Below are 27,106 nucleotides of genomic sequence, written 5' to 3'. Positions count from 1 at the left end.
AAGGGCGTGGTCGATGGGCGGGGCGATGGGCGGGGCTGAGCTCGCGCCTCTCTGAGGTCCCGCCTTCCCGGCGGCCCCCGCGCGCCCCCGGCCGCGCACGCGCCGCGCGCGCGTTTCCGCTTCCGCCCCGACGCGCCGTCACCGTCAGGGGCCGCCGGGCCGGGACCGGGAGCGGCGTGAGGGAAAACGGCGCCGGTGAGGGAAACTGCGGGGCCTCGGAGGGCGTGCAGGGAACGGGGGGAGCGGGCGGGCTGGCGGGAAGGAGGGAGGGCGGGAGGCGGTGGCGGAGGTGGCCCCGGGCCCGGCGCGCCGCGCTGAGGGGGCCGGGCCGGGCCCCGGGCGGAGCTCCGCGGCACCGGGGGATGTCGGGCCCTGCGGGAGCGGGCTCGGTGGGAGCTCCGTGTCTCCTGAGCTCCGTCTGTCTGTCCGTGTGAGGCGGAACCCCGGCGGGGCTCGGCCGCGTTCATTGATCCCGGTGCCGGTACCGGGGTTGTGTCCCCTCCCCGCGGCGGCTCCGCTGTCCCGGTGTGACACGGGAACAGCCGGGAAGTGAAGCCGCTGCTCCCCCGGTGGAGGCTGACCCGGCTCTAATTACACGAATTTTGTGGTTTATTACGGACGCGCTCAGAGCTGTTGGTGTCTCGGGGCTGTGATTTGTGAGTCCTGCTCGCCCTCAGTCTCTGCAGGCTCAGAACGCGTGGGGGAAACACCGGGATCCGGCTTTGGGCTCTGTTTGAACCCGGCTGTGAGGAAACTGTGAGGAAAAGCAGAACCTGCGCGGTTTCCAGGCTCTGGAGGGAGCAGCAGTCACCTCCTGGAACTGCTCATGGACCTGGAATGGGGGGCTGTATTAGAGCTGAACCTCGGGACCCCAATCTCAGGAGGGATAACTGACCCCATTTCCATTCCCAGGATGGAAAACTGACCCCAGGACCCCATTACCAGCTCCAGGATGGATAACTGACCCCATTCCTAGCTCCAGGAGGAATAACTGATCCCATTCCCAATCTCAGGAAGGATCCCTGACCCCAGACCCCATTCCCAGTAAGGATCCCTGACCCCAGACCCATTCCCAGCTCTCCCAGGTGCCCATCCAGCCCCACCTCAGTGCCCAGCTCCAGCTCAGCCCTAAGGAGATTTCCCCAAATCCTATTAGGGCCCAGTTAAAAGCAGTTGCAGCCTCAACCCTGGCTATAAATGAGGGGATGTGAGTGCCAGAAACCAGCCCAGATTTGGGGCTGCCCCTTGGGGAAGGGCCTCGGGTTGTTTTGTGGGGTCCCACATGTTCCCCTTACAGTGCTTCTCCCTTTCTCAACCCCATGGAGGGATTTGGGGGGCTCAGACCTTCCTCCTCATGGGGTTTATCTCATTTTAACCCAAAAAAGCTTTTCCCACCCATGGAGCTGATCCCTGAGGGAGGAGGTGATTGCAGGAATCTGCACCTTTTTAACAAAGTGACTGAATTACCATTTATCTCCTAAAAAAAGCCCAAAAGTTTCTTTCTTTAGTTAGGTAAAAGGACACTTCATAAGATTTTAGGGACTTTACATCAAATTTAAGGATAGGAAATTGGACAGAGTAAGATTTTAGGGATTTCACTTCAAGCTTAAGGATAGGAAATTGGACAGAAGCCAAAAGGTCTCACCTAAGCAATTAATTAGAGAAAGAAAAGAACAAATTACCTTTGTGGGATGTTTTACTATAAACAAGAGCCTCTTCAAGAGCCCCTAGCTCAAGTTTTCTCTCTAAAGAGCTTTGCTATTTTGCCTTTTATTAAAACTTTTCTGTTTTCCAACACCACCTACTGATTTTACCCCACCTACAGCAGCAGAGCTACCTCATGCGTGCCACATTTCTCCAAAACCTCATCTCCCAGAGGTGATTTGGAGAAGGTGATGAAGCCCAGGGCCCTGTTTGCTGTTTCTCCTTGCAGCCTGAGCAGAGATGTCTCTGTCCAAGCGGGAGCTGGACGAGCTGAAGCCATGGATCGAGAAGACGGTGAAACGAGTGCTCGGCTTCTCGGAGCCCACCGTGGTCACTGCAGCCCTCAACTGCGTGGGCAAGGGCATGGACAAGAAAAAAGCAGCTGGTATGTCCAGAGCTGGGCTTGGAAAACAGCCCAAAACCTCGCCAGGGTGAAGGGGAAGGGGCACAGGGTGATTCTGTCAGGTGAGATGGGGAAAGTCTGTCAGGGCAGACTCAGATGGAGCCTTGGGATGTGTTAAAAAATCCAATGAGTAAAAGTTAATTTTTATTAAAGGAACTGGAAATGGTAATGGGAAATAGCCCCAAAACCTCGCCAGGGTGGAGGGGCAGTTCTGTCACACTCCACGAAGTGAGGAGGGGAAAATCCGTCACATTCAGCTGGAGGCCATGGGATGAGTTACCAAATACAACAAGTAAAAATTAATTCTTTATTCAAGGAACTGGAAATGAGCACCCCCAAAACTTGCCAGGGTGGAGGGGCAGGGGTACAGGGCAGTTCTCTTAATGGAAAATAGCCCTAAACTTTGCTAGGATGGAGGGGAAGGGGCACAGGGTGGTTCTCTCGGGTGAGGAGGGGAAAATCCATCAGGTCGGACTCAGAGCTGGAGGTCTTAGGATGTGTTAAAAAATCCAATGAGTAAAAATTAATTCCTCATTTAAGGAATTGGAAATGGTGATGGAAAACAGCCCCAAACCTCAGCAGGGTGAAGGGGCAGAGGCACAGGGTGGTTCTGTCAGGTAAGATGGGGAAAATCTGTCAGGGCGGACTCAGCTGGAAGCCTTGGGATATGTTAAAAATAAAAGTAAAAATTAATTCCTTATTCAAGGAATTGGAAATGGTAATGGGAAACAGCCCCAAACCTCACCAGGGTGGAGGGGAAGGGGCACAGGTCAATGCTGTCACCCTCTGTGAGGTGAGTAGGAAATCCATCAGGTCAGACTCAGCTGGAGGCCTTGGGATCCATTAAAAAATCCAATTAGTAAAAATTAATTCCTTATTCGAGGCAATGGTAATGGAAAACACCCCAAAACCTTGCCAGGGTGGAGGGGCAGAGGCACAGGGTGGTTCTCTCAGGTGAGATGGGGAAAATCTGTCAGGGCAGACTCAGCTGGAGGCCTTGGGATGTGTTAAAAATAAAAGTAAAAATTAATTTGTCACTCAATAAACTGGAAATGGTAATGGAAAACAGCCCCAAAACCTTGTCAGGGTGGAGGGGAAGGGGCACAGGGTGGTTCTGTCAGGTGAGATGGGGAAAATCTGTCAGGGTGGACTCAGCTGGAGTTTTTGGGATGTGTTAAAAAATCCAATGAGTAAAAGTTAATTTTTATTCAAGGAACTGGAAATGGTAATGGGAAATAGCCCCAGACCCTGCCAGGGTAGAAGGGCAGGGGTACAGGGCAGTTCTCTCAGGTGAGGAGGGGAAAATCTGTCAGGTCAGACTCAGCTGGAGGCCTTGGGATCCATTAAAAAATCCAATTAGTAAAAATTAATTCCTTATTCGAGGCAATGGTAATGGAAAACACCCCAAAACCTTGCCAGGGTGGAGGGGAAGGGGCACAGAGCAATTCTGTCACCCTCTGTGAGGTGAGTAGGAAATCCATCAGGTCAGACTCAGCTGGAGGTTTTGGGATGTGTTAAAAATAAAACAAGTAAAAATTAATTCTTTATTCAAGGAACTGGAAATGGTAATTTAATTAGGGTGCTTTTTTTGCCCATTACATCCCTATCAGAGTCACCTGGAGGCCTTGGGATGTTTTACAAAATACAAGTAAAAATTACTTATTTTTCCAAGGAACTGAAAATGATAATTTAACTAGGGTGCTTTTTTTGCCCATTACAGCCCTGCTTTGCTTCTGCCTTAATCCCTTAGTTTAAAGCTCCTGACAACACAATCCACAGATCCCAGAGGCTTCCAGGTCTCCCTGTGTTTTTAGACTTGAATCACACTTAAATTGAATCACACCTGAAGTTTGTAGACTGGAATCACATTTAAATTTAAGTGGTTTCCATTTTCCAAGGAATCTCTGGGTTCTCCATCCTCTTGCCCACCTCGAGCTCAGAATTCAGCACTGATGGGATTTTCCTCCTTTGCAGACCACCTGAAACCCTTCCTGGATGATTCCACCCTGAGATTTGTAGACAAACTCTTCGAGGCAGTGGAGGAAGGACGGAGCTCCCGGCACTCCAAATCCAACAGCGACCGGAACCGCAAACGGGAGCTAAAGGTGATTATTGATTATTGATTATTGATTGGTTTGTTCCTGTGGCTGGGGGGCCTGCAGGCAGCACTGGTGCTCTGGCACACTCTCCTCTTCCAGAGAGGTACAGCTTGGAATGTTCAAGAGAAATGACTCCTCTCCATGGTGAAGTGTGGGAGCCTTTACCTTGTGGTTCTCTTTCCCAAAGCCAAGGTGGAAGCCTGGCTTTGGCTTTCTGTGAGGCTGCTGGAGTGAATCCATGGGCATCCATCTCCCTTCTCAGTGCTCCTTGTGCTTGTATTTTCATTTGGAGCTGCTCCCAGTGATGTCCCATTGCTCCCTGTGCCCTGACACAGCACTGGGGCTCTCTGGTGGATGATCTGGGGGGGTTTCATTCCCTTTCTCCACCCAGAATCACCAACAGGTGGTTTTTGGCAATTCCTGTCTTAGCACAGGATTGATTCCAGCTGGGATTCCATTGCTCTGCTGTTTCTCCCTTGGCTGGGATGGTGGAAGGTGCATCCAAAGCTGTTTTCACTTCCTTTCTTTTCTTGAGGACTTCTCTCACCATCCTGCAGAATTCCATTTTGCCATCACTCTGCCAAGTCTGACAGTCCCTCTCTGTGCTGCTCCTGCTCACAGTGATGTTCCTTTCACTCTTCCTGAGGTTCCTATTTCAGGGCACTCTGGGTTTCCCCAACATTGCAGTCAGCACTGAACCTCAGTGAGCCAGAGCAGCCCTGTCAGGATCTGCATCTCTTTGGGAGTGCTGGGACTCCCCATTTCCCTCCAGGAGTTCTTTTCCTCCTTCCATGGCAGTGGGTGCTGAGCTGGTCCCTGGGGCTGTGGGAGTGTGAGGGTTGAGCAGGGCTGGAGGTCCAAGTGCTCCTCTGGGCATGGTAGAGGTGGGGACAGTGGCAGTGCCACCACTTGGTGATGGCAGCAGTGTGGTGACAGCCTGCTGGGGAGAGCAGGTGATGGCAGAGGGATCTGGTGATGGCAGAGGGATCTGGTGATGGCAGAGGGATCTGTGATGGCAGCAGGGATCTGTGATGGCAGAGGGATCTGTGATAGCAGCAGGGATCTGTGATAGCAGCAGGGATCTGTGATGGCAGAGGGATCTGTGATAGCAGCAGGGATCTGTGATAGCAGCAGGGATCTGTGATGGCAGAGGGATCTGTGATGGCAGCAGGGATCTGTGATGGCAGAGGGATCTGTGATGGCAGAGGGATCTGTGATAGCAGCAGGGATCTGTGATGGCAGAGGGATCTGTGATGGCAGAGGGATCTGTGATAGCAGCAGGGATCTGTGATAGCAGCAGGGATCTGTGATGGCAGAGGGATCTGTGATGGCAGAGGGATCTGTGATAGCAGCAGGGATCTGTGATGGCAGAGGGATCTGTGATGGCAGAGGGATCTGTGATAGCAGCAGGGATCTGTGATGGCAGAGGGATCTGTGATGGCAGAGGGATCTGTGATGGCAGAGGGATCTGTGATAGCAGCAGGGATCTGTGATAGCAGCAGGGATCTGTGATGGCAGAGGGATCTGGTGATGGCTGCAGGGATCTGTGATGGCTGCAGGGATCTGTGATGGCTGCAGGGATCTGTGATGGCTGCAGGGATTTGGTGATGGCTGCAGGGATCTCTGACTGCCAGAGGGATCTGTGATGGCAGAGGGATCTGGCACTGGCAAAGTTCCATCTGGTGATGGCAGCAGGAGCAGGGCTGGGGCTGCAGCAGGGGACCCTTCCCCAGTGAAGCCACAGGGCTGTCTGGCCTGAGCACTGCTGGAGTTCCTGGCTGTGCCAGAAGCTGGGCTGGGCAGCAAGAGCAGAAACTGCTCCTTCTTCTCTTGGCTCCTGGCACGGAGGGAGATGTTCCTCCTGCCAAATCCTCGCTCTTCTCTCTGCATTCCCATCTCTTGGCACTCATCCATTGCGCTCTGGGTCTGTCTGGACCCTGCAGGAACACAAATGGTTTCTGAGGTGGTCAGAACTCCCAGACTGACTGAGCCTGCCCAGCACAGGGATTTCTCCTGGCTCCTGTTGTCCCCGTGGTGTTGGGCAGTGCTGGTTCCCCGGCCCAGCTGCCGCTCCTCGGTTCACTCTGGGGTAGGTCATGGCTTGGGAAGGTCAGGAACTGAACGTAAAGTTTCCACACTTTATACTATGGGCAAGTCCTTTCTCTTGAACTTGTAGGTTTTCCAAGAAGTACCTGTGTGGCTGAGGAAGTGTCCTTGTAGGATATGAACCGTTGTAGTGAAGAAGGGATTGCAACTAACGCTCCCAACCGGTGTGTATATTTTCTTTTCAAATAACACCTTGACACACACACTACATCCAGGTTTCCACACACAAACCAGGCACTGATGATGGAATCCACAGATCCTGAGCAGAGCTCTGTGGAAAATGTGCTGTGCCTTTTGTTTGGTGATCTGAGGCTGTTGAAAGCCCATCAGAGGGGCCATTGCTCCATGTGCTTCTCTGGAGTGTGAGGGAATGCTGCAGGTGTCCCAACACTCCCTGGGAAAACAGAGCCACATCCTCCTTTTGCTTGATAGCACAGCACAGATTCTTTCACCAAACCCTCTCAAGTTGGTGGAAGATGTGGAGATGTTTTTATCCCAGTCAGATCAGCTCTGGCCAGGCCATTTCTGTCTTTCCACATCTCCTCAGTGCCAGTCCCCCCTCTGAGCAGCCAGGGGAGCAGTGGTGCTGTTAGGCAGGCTCATCCCTGTGATGTCTCCTCCTCTTGCATGGACTTCATTGGTGTTTCTCTGGTGGGGGAGCAGGGCCCAGGCTGGGCTTGGGCTCAGCCTGCACGTGCCACCCTGGAATTCTGCGTTATGGAGCTGGAGCTGAGACATGCTGGTGGTTTCTCATCTCAAATCCTGCTCTGGGAGGAGAACATTTTGTTCTAACCCAGTTTTCTGCTGTTTCCTCCCATTAGGATGTGTTTGGTGATGACTCTGAGGTGTCCAAGGAATCCTCTGGTGTCAAGAAACGGCGCATCCCACGGTTCGAGGAGGTTGAGGATGAGCCTGAAGTCATTCCAGGCCCTCCATCAGAGAGCCCAGGGATGCTGACCAAGCTCCAGGTCAGTCTTAGCTGGGCTGTGTAGCGCTTATCCTAACTTGTATCCCAAACAGAGCAAAGGAAAACTCACTGTCTGTTTTGTCCCACAGATCAAACAGATGATGGAGGCAGCCACGCGACAGATTGAGGAGAGGAAAAAGCAACTGAGTTTCATCAGTCCTCCAACCCCACAGGTAACAGGCAAATCCCACACATCCCTGGCCCCTGTTTCAGCTCTGATATGTTTGCCTAAGTCTGCTGGAACAGGCATGGATTAAAACTTCCTTCTCTTTCAACAGCCCAAAATTTCTTCCTCCTCCCAATCGGAGCGGCTCCCCATCGGCAACACCATCCAGCCCTCTCAGGCAGCCACGTTCATGAACGATGCCATTGAGAAAGCCAGGAAAGCTGCAGAGCTGCAGGCCAGGATCCAGGCTCAGCTGGCACTGAAACCAGGGCTCATTGGCAATGCCAACATGGTGGGACTGGCCAACCTGCATGCCATGGGCATCGCGCCACCGTGAGTACCGGGGTGAAGCCCAAAGGCTTCTCTGGGGAATTTACAGGCAACCCCAACAAGGGGAGAGATCAGTGAATCTGATGTTCTTAAAAGGCTAATTTATTATTTTATATTATTATTAATATTATATTATGTAAAATAATGCTATACTAAAGCTACACTAAAAAATAGAGAAAGGATACAGATCAACGGCTACAAAGAATGATAATGAAAACTTGTCACTCTCTCTTCATTGGTCGTTAAGTAAAAATTCACATGAAACCAATCTCCAGACCACATTCCAAAGCAGCAAAACACAGGAGAAGTATCAGATAATTATTGTTTTCGTTTTTCTCTGAAGCTTCTCAGCTTTCCAGGAGAAGAAATCCTGGCGAAGGGATTTTTCAGAAAATCTGACAATGACACTTCTCCAGTGCTGCTGGTTCCCCAGCAATGGCTTTAACTGCTGCTGAAGGAACAAATTTTATATAAAATTTATATAAAAGAAGTGAAATGGAGGTTCCTCCTCCTTGGCAGAGATTGGAGTCTTTTCTCCAAGGTTGGAGTCTCTTCTGGCTGTACAGATGAGCTGTAAAAATACAGAAACCATGGAAATAAGCTCAAATTTCCTTTGCTTTAGTGCTGTTTTCACATTTGAATAGAACATATCTTATCCTGCCCCTCAGGAAAGTGGAGCTGAAGGATCAGACCAAGCCAACACCTCTGATCCTGGATGAGCAGGGCCGGACAGTGGATGCCAGCGGGAAGGAGATCGAGCTCACCCACCGCATGCCCACCCTGAAGGCCAACATCAGAGCAGTGAAGAGAGAGCAGTTCAAGCAGCAGCTGAAGGAAAAGCCCTCAGAGGATATGGAATCAAACACATACTTTGACCCCCGGGTCTCCATAACCCCGGCCCAGCGGCAGAAACGCACCTTTAAGTTCCATGAAAAAGGCAAATTTGAGAAAATTGCCCAAAGATTGAGAACAAAGGTATCAGAGGTCTTGGGTAGGAGGGGATTCTCCTCTCCTGGGCTGGCTTTGATTGTGAAGTTTTCCAGTCAAATTACCTGAAACTTTTTCTTAAAAACCCTTTTTTTGTTGGGATGGTGTGTGCCCAAGTGAGCACCTGTTGAAGGGCAAAATCTCCATTTTTTGACAAAACATTGAAAGTTCCCAAGAGAGCAAATCTCTTTCTGGCTGAGTGATCAATCAAAAGTGGAGATTTAAAGGAATTTTGTTAAAATGCTCCAAGTTCTTGGGGAGAAGGGGAGAGAAAAAGTCCAGGGATACAGTCCCTAGAGGGAGATGTTCCTTTGGGAATGTTCCATAGTCCTGAAAGGCTCAGGCATAAGAGCAGAGTTTTGGCACTCTTGGGAGCTCTTGCAGTCTGCTTCAGATTGTTTGAGAACCCAGATAAATCAGCAGGTGATTTCACAGAGCTTCTGCTGGTTTGGAATGACCTTTCTGTTCCATTTTCCTCCTCAGGCTCAGCTAGAAAAGCTGCAGGCAGAGATCTCCCAGGCTGCCAGGAAAACTGGGATTCACACTTCCACCAAATTAGCTCTGATCACCCCAAAGAAGGAGCTGAAGGAGGGGGAGATCCCAGAGATTGAGTGGTGGGACTCCTACATCATCCCCAATGGCCTGGATCTGTGAGTATTTCCAGGTGTTAATGGTTCTGCCACAGCAGGAATTCAGGAGCTGCATGGTGGGTGTGGGAAACATGTTGAAAATCAGGCCAGGAATTTGAGCATCAAATTCCACCTCTCATCTTGGAGAGATGGGTTTGCTCCCAAAGTTTCTCTGGGGGCTGTAGTAGGCAGCTGCTGTGGAGTTGCAGGGATATTTTAGCCCAAAGTTGAGGAAGTTTGGTTTTATTTATGTTCTGCACAAGTTTTGTTCACAATGGATGCGGGGCCCTCCTTCTGAACCCCAAAATGGGGGAGACACCTTTACATTAACACCACCATGGGTCTCCTTCAGCCCATCGAGCTCTGGGTTGGGATTTGTGCAGGAATTCATGCTGGCAATTCTTCCATGATGCCCAACTCTCTCCTTTCTAGAAAAGGTGGCACGACCTCAAGGAAAGACGAATACTTTGGGATCACCAACCTGGTGGAGCACCCAGCCCAGCTCAACCCTCCAGGTATGGCCCTGGCTTTGGGGACATCCAGCAGCCCCATCCCCTCTGTGTGGCACTGCCAGTGTCCCCCTGGATCCTCCAGGGCACATTCCTGATGCTCTCATTTCCCTCCAGTGGACAGTGACACGCCGGTGACCTTGGGTGTGTATTTAACAAAGAAAGAGCAGAAGAAATTACGGCGCCAGACACGGCGAGAAGCCCAGAAGGAGCTGCAGGAGAAGGTCAGGCTGGGCCTGATGCCACCACCAGAGCCCAAAGGTGAGTGACAGCCCGGCCCTGGGCAGGCTTTGGGATTGCAGGGATCTGAAATCCACACAGACACTGGGTTTGTGTTTGTGCAAGTGTTCTGGTGGGGAAAAGCTCTCCAGTGGGAGCCTCTCTCCAAGAGGAGCCCTCCCAGCACCTCTTCCATTCCCTTGCAGTGAGGATTTCCAACCTGATGCGGGTGCTGGGCACAGAAGCTGTGCAGGACCCAACAAAGGTGGAAGCTCACGTCCGAGCACAGATGGCCAAGAGACAGAAGTAGGTGGCACCTTGTATTGTGCCATTTTGGGACACTTTTGGGTAGATTTAGTGCTGGTGTTTTGTTTAGGATCAGTCTTTTCAGTGCTGTTTGTTTCCAGGGCTCACGAGGAGGCAAACGCAGCGAGGAAGCTCACGGCAGAGCAGCGGAAAGCCAAGAAAGTGAAAAAGCTCAAGGAAGATGTTTCCCAGGGGGTTCACATAGCTGTGTACAGGTGAGTGAGCTCAGAGACAGCTCACAGGTGGGCAGAGGGACCTCTCAGTTCTGTTTTTTGACAAATATTTTATTTTTTTCATCTTTTCCTTAGGGTTCGAAACTTGAGCAATCCAGCGAAAAAATTCAAAATCGAGGCAAATGCTGGGCAGCTGTACCTCACAGGAGTGGTGGTTCTGCACAAAGATGTCAATGTGGTGGTGGTAGAAGGAGGTGAGAACTTGGGTCACCACAGAGCATTGTGGAGCTTGCCTCCAGCAGGAATTGCTGTGGAAATTGGTGACGGGGTTAGGGAAGGACAAGGAAGTGAGGAGGCAATTAAAAACTCCCTTAATTACATTGTTAATGGTGCAGAGTGCAGAAATCTAGTCAGAAAACCCATGAGGAAGGGAACCTTTGCTAGCTGCAGGTTAAGAGATTTTCTGAAAATGTTGAATCTTGTTTCTTCCACAGGCCCCAAAGCACAGAAGAAATTCAAACGTCTTATGCTGCATCGAATAAAGTGGGACGAGCAGACTTCAAACACAAAGGGAGAGGGTGAGAGATGCTGTGCTGCTGGGAGAGGGGGGAGTCCTGCTCCACCTCAGGGGCTAAATGAGCTTTATTGTGTGGTTTTTGCAGATGATGACGAGTCTGACGAGGAGTCCGTTAAGAAAACAAACAAATGCTCTCTGGTTTGGGAGGTGAGTTGTGGTTTAAGAAAACAAACAAAAGTGAGGTGGGATCCAACTTTCTGTCTCATTCCTTGAGCTGTAACCTAAATAAAACCACATATTGCTGTGTTCCCCACATCCCCTGGAGTTGGGTGGGAATTAGGGTGACACCTCACCCCTTATCTCCCTCCAGGGCACGGCGAAGGATCGCAGCTTTGGCGAGATGAAGTTCAAGCAGTGCCCCACGGAGAACATGGCGCGGGAGCACTTCAAGAAGCACAGCGCCGAGCACTACTGGGACCTGGCGCTCAGCGAGTCCGTGCTCGAGTCCACGGACTGAGCCTGCCATGGCTGCTCCTGCCCCACAGCCCCTGAGCCACACAGCTCCCATCGCTCTCCTCAGCACCCCTATTAAAGACATATTTTTTAAAACAAATCGCCGTTGTATGGTTTTGGGTGAAGGGGGGGAAAAGGATGAGGATGGTGCTGCGTTTGACTTTGTGAGGGAGGCAGGAGCCGCTTCCCCTCTTCCCCAAGCTGTGCTGGGGGAGGTCCGGCCATGTTCAGGTTGGACATGAGGGAATTTCTTCGACTCCCCATCCCTGGTTGCGTGCAAATAACGACTGGATGTGGTTCACACAGTTTCTCTGTGCCAATCGGTCACGGGTTGGGCTCAGAAGTGTTTTCCCAGCTCAGTGATTCGGGGATTTACGGCACAAACGCCGTTTTTATGCTCGCGCGCTCTCCGCCCCCTCACGGCCAGGAAAGGGGGGGGGCAAACGGCTCTGTGGGGGGGGGGGGGGCGCCGCCATCTTGCCGGGCGGGGCGGGCGCGCGCGCGCAGGCGCGGCGGGGAGGGGGGCGGGGCGTGCGCGTGCGCGTGCCGCCGGTGTGCGGGAGTCACAAAATGGCGGCGGGGGGGCGGGCGGCGCGCGCGGGGGGGGCCGGGCCGTGACCGCCTCCGGTACCGGCACCGCCTCGGCTACCGGCACCGCCTACCGGCACCGCCCGGCCGCTACCCGGGGGTCCCCCCCGCGATCCCTCCGGGCCGCCACCGCCTCTTGCACCCGCCGGGGCCCAGCCTTTCCCCCCACCCCAGGCCGGGACCGCCGAGCACCGCCCGAGCACCCCCCGGGCCCGCTCGATCCCCCCGGGCCCCCCCTCCCTGCGCCCCGTGAGGCGCCGCCCCGCCGCCCCCCGCGCGGCCCGGCCGCGAGCAGCGCGGGAAGATGGCGGCGGGCGGCGGAGGCGGCGGCCGGGCCTCCTCGTCCTCCTCCTCCTCCTCGGCCGCCGCCGCCTCGTCCGCGGCCGGCGCGCTCGAGGCCTCGCTCGATAGGAAGCTGCAGGCGGTGACCAACACGATGGAGTCCATCCAGGGCCTCTCCTCGTGGTGCCTGGAGAACAAGCGGCACCACAGCACCATCGTGTACCACTGGATGAAGTGGCTGCGCCGCTGTGAGTGCGGGGCCGGGGGGCGGCCGGGGCGGAACGGGGCCCCGCCATCGGCGGCCAGCCCGCACCGGGCACTCGGGGACCGGCAGCGGTGCACGGTCGGGCTCCGCGTTGGGTTGGGAAGGCTTAAAGCCCGTCCAGTGCCATGGGCAGGGACACCTTCGCTAGCCCGGGTTGTTCCAAGCCTGGCCTTGGACCCTTGCAGGGACGGGGCAGGCTCGGCTGTTCTGTGCTACCTGTGCCAGCCCCACGGGGAAAAATTCCTTCCTGACACCCCTCTAAATCTGTCCCTTTTACTTGAAAACATTCCTTCTTGTCGTGTGTGCATCACCGTGTCATCCTTGGAGGAGCGCAACATGCTGGTGTGCACCTCGGTGGTGGCACCTTTGTGCTCCTGAATCCACGATCTCCTAAAGCAGCACTCTGGGGGCTCAAGGAGCTGTTTCTGTGCCTGGAGCAGCCCGGGGTGGGCATGGACAGTGTGGGTGCCAGTTCTGGGCTTTGCAGTGCCCATCAGGATGTGGCCCTGGCCTGGAGGGAGAAGGTTGCTGTTGGCAAGAGGCTCAGCACAGCAGTGTTATCTCCACTGCCGTGGGAAAGGTTGGACTCTTCTTGTGGGAGTTCAAGGAAGCTTTGCTTGGCAGGAACGTGGAGATAACATTCCCATCCCAAAGTGTCTTGTCTGTTGTGTGCTGAACCTCTTGGAAAATTTGGGAGAGTTGAGTTTCCCTCTCAAGGCACTACTGCAGAATGCAGGCGATCCTCTTTCCCCAGAGTTTGATCTGTTTTGTCTGTACTCTGTGAAATTAGGAGAGGAAGGTGAGAGCTTTGGAGGAGGTGCCCTGGGTCCTCCAGCCTTGCTGTCACTGCCACCTCTCCTGGAAATCCTTCTCATTTGGACACTCCTTGGCACTGTGGCATCATCCTTGGGGCACCAAGTGCATGTCCCCTGAAGAAAATCCAGCCCATCTCTCCTTGGGATGTGCCAGCTCCTCCGGACGTGGCTTTCTCACAGTTGTCCTGGCTCTTCTGAGGCCCTCAGTGCTCTTCCATCCCTCCTTCCCCCTTCCCAAACTCATCAAAAGCCACTGTCCTCCATGCCCTGCATCTGCCCCAGCTCCTGCCCTGAGCCCTTGGCCCCAGCCTGGAATTTTTTGTTGTATTTTATGGAATTCTTTCAAGGTTTCCCTTCACACCCCTCCTTTTACGCAGGTCTCTCCTTCACCATCTTACCCTGCTCACCCAATCCCTGACAGCAGCTGTGATGCTGCCATGCCCTGACCCCTGATTGTTTGGTTATTCCCTGCTTCCATAGGGATTTTTCCCTGCTTTTTCCTTCATCCTCTGCCCCAAGGACCTCACAGTTCTCTCTGTGGGAAGTCCCTGTCCCAGCCACAGCAAGCACAGGTGGTTCTGAGTTCATTTCTGAGCATTTAAATGTTCAACTCCAAAGCTTTTATCAACACATCAGATCCTGCTGGTGAGGGGGAATGTGGTGGGGGGTTTCTGGGGCACAGAATTGTGTATTTTCAGGAAAACCAGAGTGCTGCTGTTTGCAATGTTGCTGTTGCTTTGGCATCTTGCTTCTGAGCCGTGCTGGTCCCAGCCAGAGCTTCCCAACAGGAATGTTCCTGCTAGGACATCCTCCTGAATCTTCACCTTTGGGAAATTCCTGGTGGGAATCTGAGTGTCCCTGCAGGAGGGTTTGCTCAGAGGGTTTAAGTGTGAATTAAACACATCCAGAGGCTCTGAAATGCCATTTTTGTTGGTGCCATTGTGCCTGCTTTGGAGTGGGCTCAGCTCTGCAGTTTCCTTTTTGCCCACATTCCCTCACTGCTTTAAGCTGAGAGGAGCTGTTCTCTCACTGGACACAGCCCATTGCACCCAGAAACACTTGGTTTTCTCTGTGCATCATGTCCACAGCCTTCCTCTGGGCCCAGCATTCCTCCTGTATGATGTGGGTGTATTTTGGTTCATAACTTGTGCCTCTAACTTTGCTCTGTATGGTCAGCGTCAGGCTGGAGCCCTGCTCCAGATTTCCTTCTGCTGTGTAGATCCTGGATCATTTAAATCAAAGGTTTAGAATTCTTTGAATCAGATGTTTAGAATTCTTTGTATCAAAGGTTTATAATTCTTTGAATCAAAGGTTTATAATTTTTTGAAATCTGTTTTATGTTATTAAGATGTGGAATCATTGCTGTCTGCTGGTGAAACATCTCTGGGATGGAGGGAACATCCAGCAAGCAGCAGGAGAATTGGCTCTCCAGCCCTGGGTTTAACTAAATCACAGGAGCCCCATTCCAGTGGGATGATGATCTGAGAGATTATTGAGGCTGGCATTTTGGGGAGAGCTGGCTGCAGATTGTTTTGGAGCAGCAGGCAGAGTGCAGCCCTGCTCCAGCTGAATTCCCAGCCCTCAGGGCAGAGCAGAGCCGAGCACTGTGTGCTCCAGAAAACCCATCTCAGCCTGTCCTGTCAGCATGTTCAGGGCACAGGTTGTGAGCAACAGGTTCTGCTCATAAATCCTTGGCTTGCTGAGTCTGTGCTGGAAAAGCAAAAGCTCCTCCTGGGATGTGGGAGCTGGGGCTCTGTGAGGTGGCAGTGGCCACGGGAGAGGGGTCAGGGATAAAAGTTCCTAAACAGGGATTCCATGAGGTGGCAGTGGCCAGAGGAGCAGGGTCAGGGATAAAATCTCCTCCTGGCATGTGAGAACTGGGGCTCCATGAGGTGGTCATGGCCACAGGAGCAGGATCAGGGATAAAAGCTCCTGAACTGGGGCTCCATGAGGTGACAGTGGCCACAGGATCAGGGATAAAATATTCTCCTGGGATGTGGATGCTGGGGTTCCATGAGGTGACAGTGGCCACAGGAGCAGGATAAGGGACAAAAGCTCCTGAGCTGGGGTTCCATGAGGTGGTCATGGCCAGAGGAGCTGGGTCAGGGATAAAAGCTCCTGAACTGGGGCTCTGTGAAGTGGCCATGGCCAGAGGAGCAGGCTCAGGGACAAAAGTTCCTCCTGGGATGTGGGAGCTGAGGCTCCATGAAGTGACTGTGGCCAAAGGAGAAGGGTGAGAGATAAAAGCTCCTGAACTGGGGCTCTGTGAGGTGACAGTGGCCAGAGGAGCAGGGTCAGGGACAAAATCTCCTCCTGGCATGTGAGAACTGGGGCTCCATGTGGAACTGGGGGTGAGCAGTTGCTGGCAGTGACTCTCAGGCCTGTGCTGTGTGTCCTGGGGCAGGGACAGTGCAGGGACAGGGCTTTAGGAGCAGGAACTGGGCTTTAGGAGCAGGAACAGGGCTCTAGGAGCAGAAACAGGGCTTTAGGAGCAGGAACTGGGCTTTAGGAGCAGGAACAGGGCTTTAGGAGCAGGAACAGGGCTCTAGGAGCAGGAACAGGGCTCTAGGAGCAGAAACAGGGCTTTAGGAGCAGGAACTGGGCTTTAGGAGCAGGAACAGGGCTTTAGGAGCAGGAACAGGGCTTTAGGAGCAGGAACTGGGCTTTAGGAGCAGGAACAGGGCTTTAGGAGCAGGAAGAGGGCTTTAGGAGCAGGAACAGGGCTCTAGGAGCAGGAACAGGGCTTTAGGAGCAGGAACAGGGCTTTAGGAGCAGGGCCTGTCCCTGTGCCCTTCCTCACCCCAGTCTGGAGTGATGCTGGAGGGCTCAGTGCCAGGAGAGCCCAGTGCTGCTGGCAGGGGCTCAGGGAGGCTTAAGGACATCAACCTCAGAGAGGAGAACCCATCTGAGCTCAGCCTTTTGTGTCCTCAGCTCTGCTCCCCTCAGGGGAGGATCTTCTGTGCAGGATCTTCCTTTTGAACTTTGTTCACTTGGGAACTCACCCTCGTGCTGGGAGGGCATTCCAGCAACAGGAATGGTTCTGCTGGGAGCTTTTCCAGGTTGTGAGTGAGGGGTGAGCTCCTCACCAAGGGCTCTGGAGCAGGAAGGATGCTGAGCTTCCTCAGAGGAATCCTGGAGAGCTGCAAGGTGCATCCAGGCTGTGGGAAACGGCTCTACCCAGGCAGGGACAGCTGGAAAATGAAGCAGGATAAGAGAATTGAGGGGTCTGTAGATAAAAAGTGATTCTGGTTGCAGGTGAGAGGTGACAGCACACCTCTTGGCACTGCTCCTCTGGTTTAATCCTTGGCTGTGTCCTTTGGTGAAGTGAAGGAGCTCATCACCATCATTTGCATGTGAATGAGTTTCCTAAGTTTACCCACCCACCCCTGAAGGAAGGGATTTGATGAAGTAAACTCCGTTTGAACATCAGGAGGGTCAGAGGAGCAAGCACAGCTGGAGGAGTCTGAAAATCATTTGTAAATTAAAGATGTCCTCTCTAGTCCTCAAGGTTTGCCTGCTGGAATTTGGAAACTCTGAAACTTTCCCCAGAGCAGTGCTGAACTTTTGGGATCAAGGTGTGGCTGTTGTGGTGCTTGTGCCTGATGCTGATCTCAATTTTCTTTTGTCCTCAGCTGCTTTTCCTCACCGGCTGAACCTTTTTTACTTGGCCAATGATGTCATACAGAACTGCAAGAGGAAAAATGCCATTGTTTTTAGGGACACCTTTGCAGAGGTGCTTCCTGAGGCTGCTTCATTAGTGAAGTGAGTAATGAACGAACTAACAGGCTGTTGGGAGGCTGAGTGTCTCAGAAAGGGGGAATTTTTCTTTTGAAAATTCTAGAAACATCAGCAGAACTTCAAGGAATCTGTTGGAACAGCCATGTGTGGGCATGAGCTGGGTTTTAATTTGCAGAGGGGGCTGGTTTGGGTCAAATTGTCCTGTGGGGTGAGGGAAACCTCACACCAGTGTCCTGCAATCAGGGGTAAAGAACTCTTCTCTTGCAGGGACCCATCAGTTTCCAAATCCATCGAAAGAATCTTCAAAATCTGGGAGGACAGAAACGTGTACCCTGAGGAAACCATTCTGGCCCTGAAAGAAGCACTGAGTAAGTTACTCACCCTTTGCATTTCTCACCTTGCCAACTGCCACGTGAGCTCACTAGAGTTGTAGAAATAGTTTGGGGTCACTGAGGGGGATGAGGGGCATTTGCACCTGGCACAGGCTGTAACACAACCCAGTGTGGGACGTGAGCAGCGCTGGATTCTCCTGCTTTACCTCTTTTGTACCTTCCTTAAGGCAGCTGGGAATTCTTTCACATGAGCTGGAGCTGCTCCAGCTGGGAGCAAACAGAACACGAGGCTGAAATGATCCTGCACATCCTGAGCAGGGTGCTCTGGCTCTACCTCCTTGTGCTGTTCACTCATAGCCTGGTGGTTGTGGGGTAGGAAAGGCAGGAGCAAAGCTGGAGGGTGAAGAATCCTCAATCCTTAGAGGAGGAACACGTGGAATTGGTTAAAACCAGGAATGAGCAGTGGAAATCAGTCCAGGGTTTGGCTTTACCCCATCATGAAGAGCTGCAGGTGCTCAGGGGGCCCTCAGGTGTGGTCTGAGGGTCAGTGGCCATCACAGCAGGAGCAGTGTGGTGTCTTGGGTCGGGCTGTGGCACGAGGACAGGCTGGAGCTGGGTGTTGCATGCTGAGAAGTGACCTTTGTGCTTTTTGCTCTGAAATGGCTCATTTCTGGGACTTGAAAACGAGGTCTGTGAGGTTCCAGGTAAATCAGGTATTGTGGCTGCTTTCCCAGTGAGCAGCACTTGTCTGTTTGATGCTGATTCCATTACAGCCTTCCTAAAGAGTTTCATTTTTAGATTTCCGTGTGTTTTCCCTTTTTACTGTGATTTTTTTGAACTGCCTTAGTGTAAGGGCAAACAGAAACTTGATTTAAAAATGGCAGACCACCCCCAGGTTGCTGCATTCCTGAGTAAACTGAGGTTCTCTTGGGCATCCAGCAGCTCCTCTAAGGAAGTTGGTCGAGGTATTTTAAAACAAATTTCTGTTCACTCTTTCACCGTGCAACTGTATGGCACCAAAAACCAAGATTTTGACAGGAATCCCATAATGCCAGACTGCCAAAAATGAAATGTTTTTCCAGGTACCACTTTCAAAACTCAGAAGCAGCTGAAAGAGTCTCTGAACAAACCGAATAAGCCGTGGAAGAAATCACAAAGTAAGGAACCACTGTGAACTCTGTGCACTAATGCAGAAATTGGCTGCTCAAGGAGCAGAAGGGCTGAGCCCAGTGTGGGCTGAGCCAGCTGAGCCTGCAGGCTCAAGATGTGCACACCAAGGAGGTGTTGGTAGAAAAAAGACTTTGGAAAGAAAAGAAATGAGGCAAAAATAAGATCTGAGAGCAGAGGTTGTGGACAGGAGAGGAAGGAGCTGGTGGAACCTCTTGGAAACTGCTCTTAGACTGGTCAGAGATGGAGAGAAGACAGAGAGGAGGAGGAGATGGACATTCCCTTCATGCTCAGGAACTGCCTCAGCAGGCTGGGCTGGGAGGAGGAACCTGGAGCAGTGCAGGGACAGGATGTGACATGTGACAGTGCAGAGCCCAGACCAGCAGGAGAGAATTTATTGTAAACAGAGTGACTTTAATGATCTCACGTTGCACCAACACCCTGAGTGGTCCCCACAGAGGTGGTGACGTGTCAGGTGTGACATGTGGGACATCAGGTATGGCCATGGGACACCAGGTGTGACAGCAGAAGATTAAAGAGTTGGGAGTGTTTATTCCTGGGTTTAACAAACCAGAAGCTGCTTTCCCAGACAGAACTGGGCTGTGTCCAGCGTGGATGGAGGGTTTAGTGCTTTGCTTCTCATCAGCTCGTTTCTTCTTTCCTGTTTCTCCTGTTTTGTCCACAATCTGATGGATTCAGTCTCTTGCCAGCAGGATTCATCCCCCCAACCCTGTAACCAGGTGTGAGAGTTGTCAAAGCTCTGGGCATGGTCAGACCTAGGCGAGCTCTGCCCACAGGAAACCTGGGCTCCATGGCAGCTCCAGGTCTGGCACTTGGGGAATAACATTCCCTTCCTTGCAGAGAGCTGTAACTCCTTGGATAAAGCTGTTAGATTGATTGACCTTGCAGGGACTTGTCTTCCTGAGGAAAAGGTGTGCCCAGGAAACATTCAGAGCATGTTAAACAGCAGCAGTGTCACTTGCTGAGCTCAGTCCCAACCCAGCTGTGCCTGTCCATGTCCCCATGAGCTGCCAGGAGCCTGGAGCACTGAGGGACACCTGCATGGAGGGGAGGATGTGATGGGTAACACATGGAATTATCTTCAGATATCTTTTATTAGGCTGCCTTTTGTGACTGACTTTCCATGGGGAGGCAGTTCCTTCATTTCTTCACAATTTCTCTTTTTCCCCACAGCCTCCACCAACCCCAAAGCTGCTCTGAAGTCCAAGATTGTTGCTGAATTCCGAGTAAGTCTGTGAGTGGAAGTGACCCATGGCACTGACCCCCAATTGGGGTTTGCATGTGGGGTGACCCCAGGCCCAAGAATCACCTGGAACAGTGGGGCTGACACGGGGAGGGCCTGGGCAAGCTCAGGACATCCTTGTGAAGAGGAGTTTGAGGAGTTGGTGGCAAGAAATTGGTCTAAATTCAGTTCCCTGACAGAGAGGGACATGTTGTGAAATGCAGAGGCACCTGTAGGGTGAAATGGGGAGTAAATAACCAGGAAATTTGTGGATTTGCAGCTCCTGCCTGAGCCCAGGTTTGCTTATTGTGAAATTTGAGGTTAAAAATCCCAGGCTCCACGTGGTTCCTGGGTTAGCTCTCACTTGGAAGCAGTCTGGAGCAGAGGCAGAGCTTGTGTTCCCTGGAATGTGATGAGGAAGCTTTTCCTGTTTGCTTTTTTCCAGCCCCAGTCCCTCATTGATGAGCTGCTGCTGTACAAACGCTCAGAGGATCAGATAGAGCTCAAGGAGAAGCAGCTTTCCACTATGAGGGTGGATGTCTGCAGCACTGAGACACTCAAGTGCTTGAAAGGTAAAGCCCTGAGGGCACTGAAGGTGTTGTGGGAGCTTCTCAGTTCTGTCAAGATGGGAAATGCCAGAATTTATGTGTGGAAAATGGCAGAATTTCAGAGTGAGGATAAGAATTTAGCAATCAGCAGCCAAAAATCTTGGTTAGGTGGGATTTCTGTGGAAATTCTCAGGTGTAAAACTCAGATCAAGCAAATGACTGTCTGAAAAACCAAAACTCTGCCAGCAACCAGGTCCTGGTCACCCCTTGCAGATCCCAGTGGATGATCTGGGATTGTGCAGCTCCACTGTCCCAATATCCCGGGTGCTGCCATTGAGGCCACACTTCTGTGCTTTGCCTCATTTCCATGGTGTTCATCTCCCTGCAGATAAAACAGGAGGGAAGAAGTTCTCCAAGGAGTTTGAAGAGGCAAGTTCAAAGCTGGAGGAGTTTGTCAATGGTTTGGACAAGCAAGTGAAGAACGGCCCCTCGCTCACCGAGGCGCTGGAGAACGCTGGAATATTCTACGAGGCACAGTACAAGGAAGTCAAGGTGGTGGCAAATGTAAGTGTGACTTTTCTGGATCCTCCACACCTCAGAGTCTGGAAAATGCTTCATCTCTCTATTTAAAAATTTGTGGGGTTGGTTTAAGGGTGGTTTCCAAAGAGAGCAAAATGGAAGTTTTGGGTAAAACAAGGATATGCTCTCAAAATGCAGCAATTGGAAATTCAGTTTGTGTTGCTGGAATGTTGGATACCCTCTAGATTCTTAAACAGGGCAAAATTACAGTTAGTGTGATAAATCCTCAATTCTGGAAACTTGGGATTTATGTGAGAACCAGACAAGCAAAGAAAGGACAGTAGTAAAGTGTTATAAGAACAACCAGCACCCTCCAGAACCTGCCAAAAGCCCCAAATGGGCTGAACACATTTGTTAAAATATGCAGGAGGGTATGAAAATTGTTTTAAGTCAGTGGAAAAAGGTTTTATCCTCCCCACTTTTTGTGGTTGTTGCCCTGTGAGAAGCTGAGTTCTTACCACTGCAGGGATTTGGAATTGGTTTTCTCAGGCTTTGTCTTGCTTCCTTAAGGAAGTGACTGAGGCATGAAAGATCCCCAGCCCAGTGTCCTTCCTTCCTTAGGCATATAAAACATTTGCTAACCGAGTGAGCAACCTGAAGAAGAAGCTGGACCAGCTGAAAGCAACCCTCCCTGATCCCGAGGAGTCTCCTGTCCCTTCTCCCAGCATGGATGCTCCATCTCCCACGGGCTCTGAGTCCCCTTTCCAGGGCATGGGGGAGGAGAACAGCGCCCGCTCTCCCGCAGCTGCAGGACGCAAGATGGTTTCTCCAGAGCCTGCCACAGATAATCGGGATGTGGAAGACATGGAGCTCTCTGATGTGGAGGATGATACGTCTAAAATCATTGGTATGTGATTGTGCTGTGGGAATTAAAGAGGAAACCAGGCTTTTCCAGCTTCATTTGGGATGTGGAGAAGGCACAAAGCCTGGGCTGGGGCTGTAGGGTTTGAATCTCCTAGTTCCACAGTGATCATTTCCATCTCCCAAAGCACTTATCAGAGATGTTTTTATATCTGTGGGAATCAGAATTGATGTTCCCTGAGTCTTTTTGAGGGGACTGAGTGACCTTTCTGCTTTTGTTTCTCCCTCTGTGCTACAGTGGAGGAGAGGAAGGACAAACAGGCAGCTCCAGCCCCGGCCCCTGCCAAGGCTGAGAGTGTCCCCAAAGCGGTGCCATCGGCTGCTGCGGCTGCCACAGCCTTGGGGACAGCGGCCACGCCAGCCCCAGCCCCTCCAACACCCCCAGCTCCAAAGGTGGTGAGCACAGCTCCCATCCCTCTGGCACCAGCACTTGCCTTACCCAACCTGGCCAACGTGGACCTGGCCAAGATCAGCTCCATCCTGAGCAGTTTGACGTCGGTGATGAAGAGCACAGGTGAGTGCTGAGCCGGGCTGTGGGCACTAACGGAGCTGGGTGATCATGTAAACCTTTAATTATCTCAAAATAAACACAAGGGAGTTGCTGCTCTCAGAGGTCTGGTTGTGCCTGTGGGGAACCTGAGTCACTTGTGTTGCCAGAGCAGCTCAGGTGAGTGCTGTGTGCTCCCGCCCCAGGTGTGAGTCCCGCCTCGAGACCTTCGCCAGGGACCCCGACCAGCCCCTCAGCTCTCACCAGTGGCCTGAAGACTCCTGTCCTGGGAACCCCATCTGCTCCTTCGAATCCATTAGCAAATATTCTCTCCAAAGTTGAGATAACTCCGGAAAGCATTCTGTCAGCTCTCTCCAAAACCCAGACTCAGACGGCGCCAGCGCTGCAAGGTACTGGGGTGGGTGCTGGGGGAGGAGGGCTGGCAGGGGTGTGAGGGCAGTGGCCAGGCTGAAACGTGCTGCTCTGCTTGTCCTAAAGTGAGAACACAGGGAGGAAATGGAACGTTCACTGGACATGTTTTACGTCTCTGGCACGTGTGGATGGTTTTCTCAGGTAGCTCAGGTGTCACGGACCAGTGAGATTTGTCACTTCCCTGTACTTGCTGCTTGTGCTGTGGCTGAATCACACGTATCTGGAACATTCCCTGAACAGGACAGGAGACCAAGAGGTTCTGCTCCCGCTCTGGCACTTTGCCACGGTCACCTGGCCAGCAGGGCAGGTTTCCCCACTCCTGGCTGGAGACCAGAACGAGTTCCTACCCACCTGACTCGATGGTGTAATTTATGTTTGTACATCAATCCAAGCCTCTGGCAGAATGTTGCACCTCACTGGGAGCAGCAAAATCCAGTCCTCTTCATGGCTGGAGACTGGGGGGTGTAAAGTGCCAGCATAGGAGCCTTGGGGTGATTTTCCCCTGCCCTCAGTGCCTGATGCAGCAGTTGTGTTTTGCAGGGCTGTCGTCCTTGCTGCAGAGCGTGGCTGGAAACACGGTTCAGTCAGGAGAAGCTGCCTCACAGAGCACCTCGGCATCGCCAGCCAACACAACCGTGCCGTGCTTGAAGGGGAGGAATGTTCCTTCCAATCCACAGTCCTTTATAGCCAAAAGTTTTGGTTATTCTCCAAACTCAACCACCGCAGAGGTTTCCTCCACTTCAGTCAATAAGGCTCCCGTCGGACATACCCCAGCACTGTCAAGCTCTGGTTTTAAGCCACCAACTAATTCCCTGGGATTTTCCAGTTCCCACCCTACCAGTCCTTCCTCCCTTTTGCCAACAGAAACCTCACTGAGTCAATCCTCCGAAATTTCAAAAGCCAAGCTGGAATCAGAACCCCCTTCTCCCAGTTTGGAGATGAAGATACACAATTTCCTGAAGGGAAATCCTGGCTTCAGTGGCCTGAACTTGAATATTCCCATCCTCAGCAGCCTGGGATCCAGCATGGCAACGGAGAGTCACAGCTCTGACTTCCAGCGCGGTCCCACCAGCACTTCCATGGACAATGTGGACGGGACGCCGGTGCGCGACGAGCGCAGCGGGACGCCCACCCAGGACGAGATGATGGACAAGCCGACGTCGAGCAACGTCGACACGATCTCCCTGCTGTCAAAAATCATGAGCCCCGGTTCCTCAACTCCCAGCAGCACAAGGTCTCCTCTGCAGGGCCGGGATGATGGATATTCCCAAGAACTTCCCAGTTCCGTGCACGGCTACCGGCCCTTCGGCCTCGGCAGGGAGTCCCCGGCCAGCCTGTACAAGCCACCTGTGGACAGCAGGGAGATGCCCTCCTCCTTGATGGACTCCTCCCAGGAGAAGTTTTACCCGGATACATCTTTCCAAGAAGACGAGGATTACCGTGACTTCGACTACTCCGGGCCGCCGCCCTCGGCCATGCTGAACCTGGAGAAGAAGCCGGTCAAGTCTATCCTGAAATCGAGCAAACTCCCCGATTCTGCAGAGTACCAGCCAGTGCTGTCCAGCTACGGGCAGCGCTCGCAGGAGTTTGGCGTGAAGCCATCCTTCCCCCCGGCCATGAGGTCCATCCTGGATCAGAGTGAGAGCTGTGACCCGCTGGCCTCGTCCCCAGGGATGTTTGGGAGCTACGGCCGCAGGGGGAAGGACTCGGCCTCGGACGGGTCCCCGTCTCCCAGCAAGAACGACGTGTTCTTCACGCCGGACTCCAACCACAGCAGCCTGCCCAAGCCCGGCCTCCCGCAGAAGCAATACTCGGACTCGCCCCACGCGCTTCCCCACCGCTCCTCGCTCTTCTCTCCCCAGAACGCCCTCCCCAGCCCCGCCAGCCGAGCGCCCGCGGCGGGCGGGGACAAACCCTTGGCTTCCTCCATCTCCGCCACCTCCACCATCGAGTTCAAGAACATGCTGAAAAACGCCTCCCGCAAACCCTCCGAGGAGAAGCATTTTGGGCAGATTCCCAAAAGCGGCTCCGGCGAGGTGGGGAGTTTGTCCGGGGCCGCCAAGGGCGAGCCGCAGCCGCCGGAGGAGCACTACCGCATCGAGACCCGCGTCTCCTCCTCCTGCCTGGACCTGCCCGACAGCACCGAGGAGAAGGGGGCTCCCATCGAGACGCTGGGCTACCACAACGCCTCGAGCCGGGGCATGTCGGGGGAGCCCATCCAGACCGTGGAGTCCATCCGGGTGCTGGGCAAGGGCAGCCGGGGCCACGGGCGCGAGGGGAGCCGGGCGGGCTGGTTCGAGCTGAGCAGCGGCGGGAGCGCCTTCGACAACGGCCCCGCGGGCTCCTCGGAGCTGCCGGGCATGGGCGGCTTCCCGGGGCCCTACAAGGAGCACGTGCCGCCCTTCCCGGAGAGCGTCAACAACTTCCGCACGAACAACTTCAGCTCCGCCTTCGAGCACCACCTGCCGCCGCCGCCCCTCGCTCCGCCGCCCCTGGAGCACGGGAACCCCTTCCCGCGGGAGCCCGTGGGGCCGCCCGCCGTGCCCCCGCCCGCCCCCGCCAAGGACCACGGCGGCCTCTTCCCGAGGGACCACGCGGTCCCTCCCCGCATGCCGGCGGTGGATCACGCCAACCCCTTCTCCAAGGAAACGCCCGCGCCGCTCCCGCTGCCCCACGGCGTGCCGCCGCCCCCCTCGGTGGAGCACGCGGGGGTCCCGTTCCCCACGCCCCCGCCGCCCCCGGTGCCCGGCGATCACAGCGGGGTCCCCTTCCCCGCGCAGCCGCCGCCGGCCGGGGAGCACGGCGGGGTCCCGTTCCCCGCGCCGCCCCCGCTGGAGCACGGCGCCTTCCCCAAGGAGCACGGTACGATGCAAGGGACGCTGAAGGAGCACTTCGCGGGGGGGGCGCAGCCCCGGGACCCCCTGCCCCGCTCCCGAGAGCCCGCGGGGCCCGGAGCCCTGCCCCGGGAGCAGCTCGGGGGGGCCGCGCGCGGGCTGGGCCCCCCTGGGCACCGGGAGCCGTCCGGGGGCCGCGGCTCCGTCCTGCTCCGCACGCCCCGCGCCGAGTTCCGCCCGCGGGAGCCCTTCGGCGGCAGAGACCCCTTCCAGAGCCTGAAGCGGCCGCGGCCGCCCTTCGGCAGAGGGGGCGCTCCCTTCTTCACCCCCAAGCGCCCCTTCTTCCCTCCCCGGTACTGACGCAGCTCCCGGGGCTGCCCTTTCTTTTTTTTTTCTTTTCTTTTTTTTTCTTTTTTTTTTTTTTTTTTCTTTTTTTCCTTCCCTCAACGATTCCTGTAACCTTCTCCTAAATTAAATGTTCTGTACTTTTCGGTTGGTTCTAGCCCCAGCCCCCTTCCCCGCCCACCCCCGGCATTGGGTGAGACAAGAAAACAAGACACAAAACTGATGTTTTAACGAGAAGAAGCCACGTTGCTGTTAAATAAAACCTTCGGTAGTAGTTGAAAGAGTTAAGACAAAAAATTAAAAAAAAAGGAAAAACTCTGAAAGCTTCGAGAGGAGCGCTGAGTGGTGTTGGGGTGTTGGTTTCCAGCCGATCCCCAAATTGCTGCTGCAGGGAGGGGAGACCTCCCTGTTCCTCCTGTCTGCCAAAAGCACCAAAACAAGGCAAAAAAGGGTCGAGGAACCCACCCAAACCCACCTTGGAGCTCCACGGGACTGGCAGCAAGAAGGCCCAAGCCCGTCCCCCTGCTTGGGAAGACTTTGGTTGGGTTTGGGTTCATTTGGGGATCTTTGGATTTTTTGTTTTGTTTCGTTTTCCCCCCGGGATCACTGTTGACTTTCTACGTGTGTGTATATAGCAATCACTTTTTAATTCCCTCCGGGATCGTTCACCACACGCAGCCGGAGCCCGGCGGGGGCTCAGAGGGGTCCCCCCCTTACACCCAGAGCCGCCCCCGAGGCTTTTATATGAAGTTGGGATTTTACTTGATTTTATTTTAATTATTTTTTGTTGGTTTTTAGTTGCCTCCATCGTACCTGTTTGATACCGGTGTGGGCTTCAGGATCTGCATAAAAACTACCAAACAACCCTTGGCGGGTCCGTTCTTTTTCGCGTTCACCCCCGGTGCGAGTGATCCATGCGGCTCCTTCCCCCCCCGCGCCCTCTATGGTTCCGTCCAGGCTGC

At 53.6% G+C, this 27,106-nt stretch overlaps 2 protein-coding genes across 3 annotated transcripts; both read left to right on the top strand.

Moving 5' to 3' along the window:
* The first annotated feature begins 116 nt into the window (after positions 1 to 116).
* PRPF3 (pre-mRNA processing factor 3) lies at positions 117 to 11,705 on the top strand. The gene is made up of 16 exons (XM_054294821.1): positions 117 to 195; positions 1,934 to 2,089; positions 4,082 to 4,212; positions 7,134 to 7,280; positions 7,369 to 7,452; positions 7,558 to 7,778; positions 8,444 to 8,750; positions 9,246 to 9,412; positions 9,824 to 9,906; positions 10,018 to 10,161; positions 10,326 to 10,425; positions 10,527 to 10,640; positions 10,734 to 10,852; positions 11,093 to 11,176; positions 11,261 to 11,322; positions 11,486 to 11,705. Exons 2-16 carry the CDS (start codon positions 1,945 to 1,947, stop codon positions 11,630 to 11,632), a joined length of 2,055 nt encoding a protein of 684 aa, XP_054150796.1. The 5' UTR covers positions 117 to 195; positions 1,934 to 1,944; the 3' UTR covers positions 11,633 to 11,705.
* An 815-nt stretch (positions 11,706 to 12,520) lies between these two features.
* RPRD2 (regulation of nuclear pre-mRNA domain containing 2) lies at positions 12,521 to 27,000 on the top strand. Of its 2 annotated transcripts, XM_054294817.1 has the most exons (11): positions 12,521 to 12,746; positions 17,211 to 17,340; positions 17,584 to 17,684; positions 18,731 to 18,805; positions 20,010 to 20,062; positions 20,504 to 20,630; positions 20,995 to 21,170; positions 21,747 to 22,032; positions 22,285 to 22,560; positions 22,740 to 22,943; positions 23,506 to 27,000. In XM_054294817.1, exons 1-11 carry the CDS (start codon positions 12,521 to 12,523, stop codon positions 26,157 to 26,159), a joined length of 4,308 nt encoding a protein of 1,435 aa, XP_054150792.1. In that variant the 3' UTR covers positions 26,160 to 27,000. The 2 variants fall into 2 exon arrangements, with proteins under 2 accessions (XP_054150792.1, XP_054150793.1); XM_054294818.1 differs by lacking the exon at positions 18,731 to 18,805.
* The last annotated feature ends 106 nt before the right edge of the window (positions 27,001 to 27,106 follow it).

The sequence above is a fragment of the Melozone crissalis genome, unplaced genomic scaffold, assembly GCF_028551555.1.
Source record: "Melozone crissalis strain CALT ecotype California unplaced genomic scaffold, PUWL_Pcris_2 ptg000323l_1, whole genome shotgun sequence".
Taxonomy (NCBI): Eukaryota; Metazoa; Chordata; class Aves; order Passeriformes; family Passerellidae; genus Melozone; species Melozone crissalis.
Note: the sequence above shows the minus strand (reverse complement) of the source record. Positions and strands in the feature narration are given on the sequence as shown.

Coding starts and splice junctions, on each gene's coding strand:
- PRPF3 (XM_054294821.1), top strand. CDS start 1,945: ATGTCTCTGTCCAAGCGGGAGCTGGACGAGCTGAAGCCATGGATCGAG. Junction 2,090..4,081: donor GGACAAGAAAAAAGCAGCTG/GTATGTCCAGAG, acceptor CCTCCTTTGCAG/ACCACCTGAAACCCTTCCTG. Junction 10,641..10,733: donor GTTCACATAGCTGTGTACAG/GTGAGTGAGCTC, acceptor TCTTTTCCTTAG/GGTTCGAAACTTGAGCAATC.
- RPRD2 (XM_054294817.1), top strand. CDS start 12,521: ATGGCGGCGGGCGGCGGAGGCGGCGGCCGGGCCTCCTCGTCCTCCTCC. Junction 12,747..17,210: donor GATGAAGTGGCTGCGCCGCT/GTGAGTGCGGGG, acceptor TTTTGTCCTCAG/CTGCTTTTCCTCACCGGCTG. Junction 21,171..21,746: donor AAGTCAAGGTGGTGGCAAAT/GTAAGTGTGACT, acceptor TTCCTTCCTTAG/GCATATAAAACATTTGCTAA.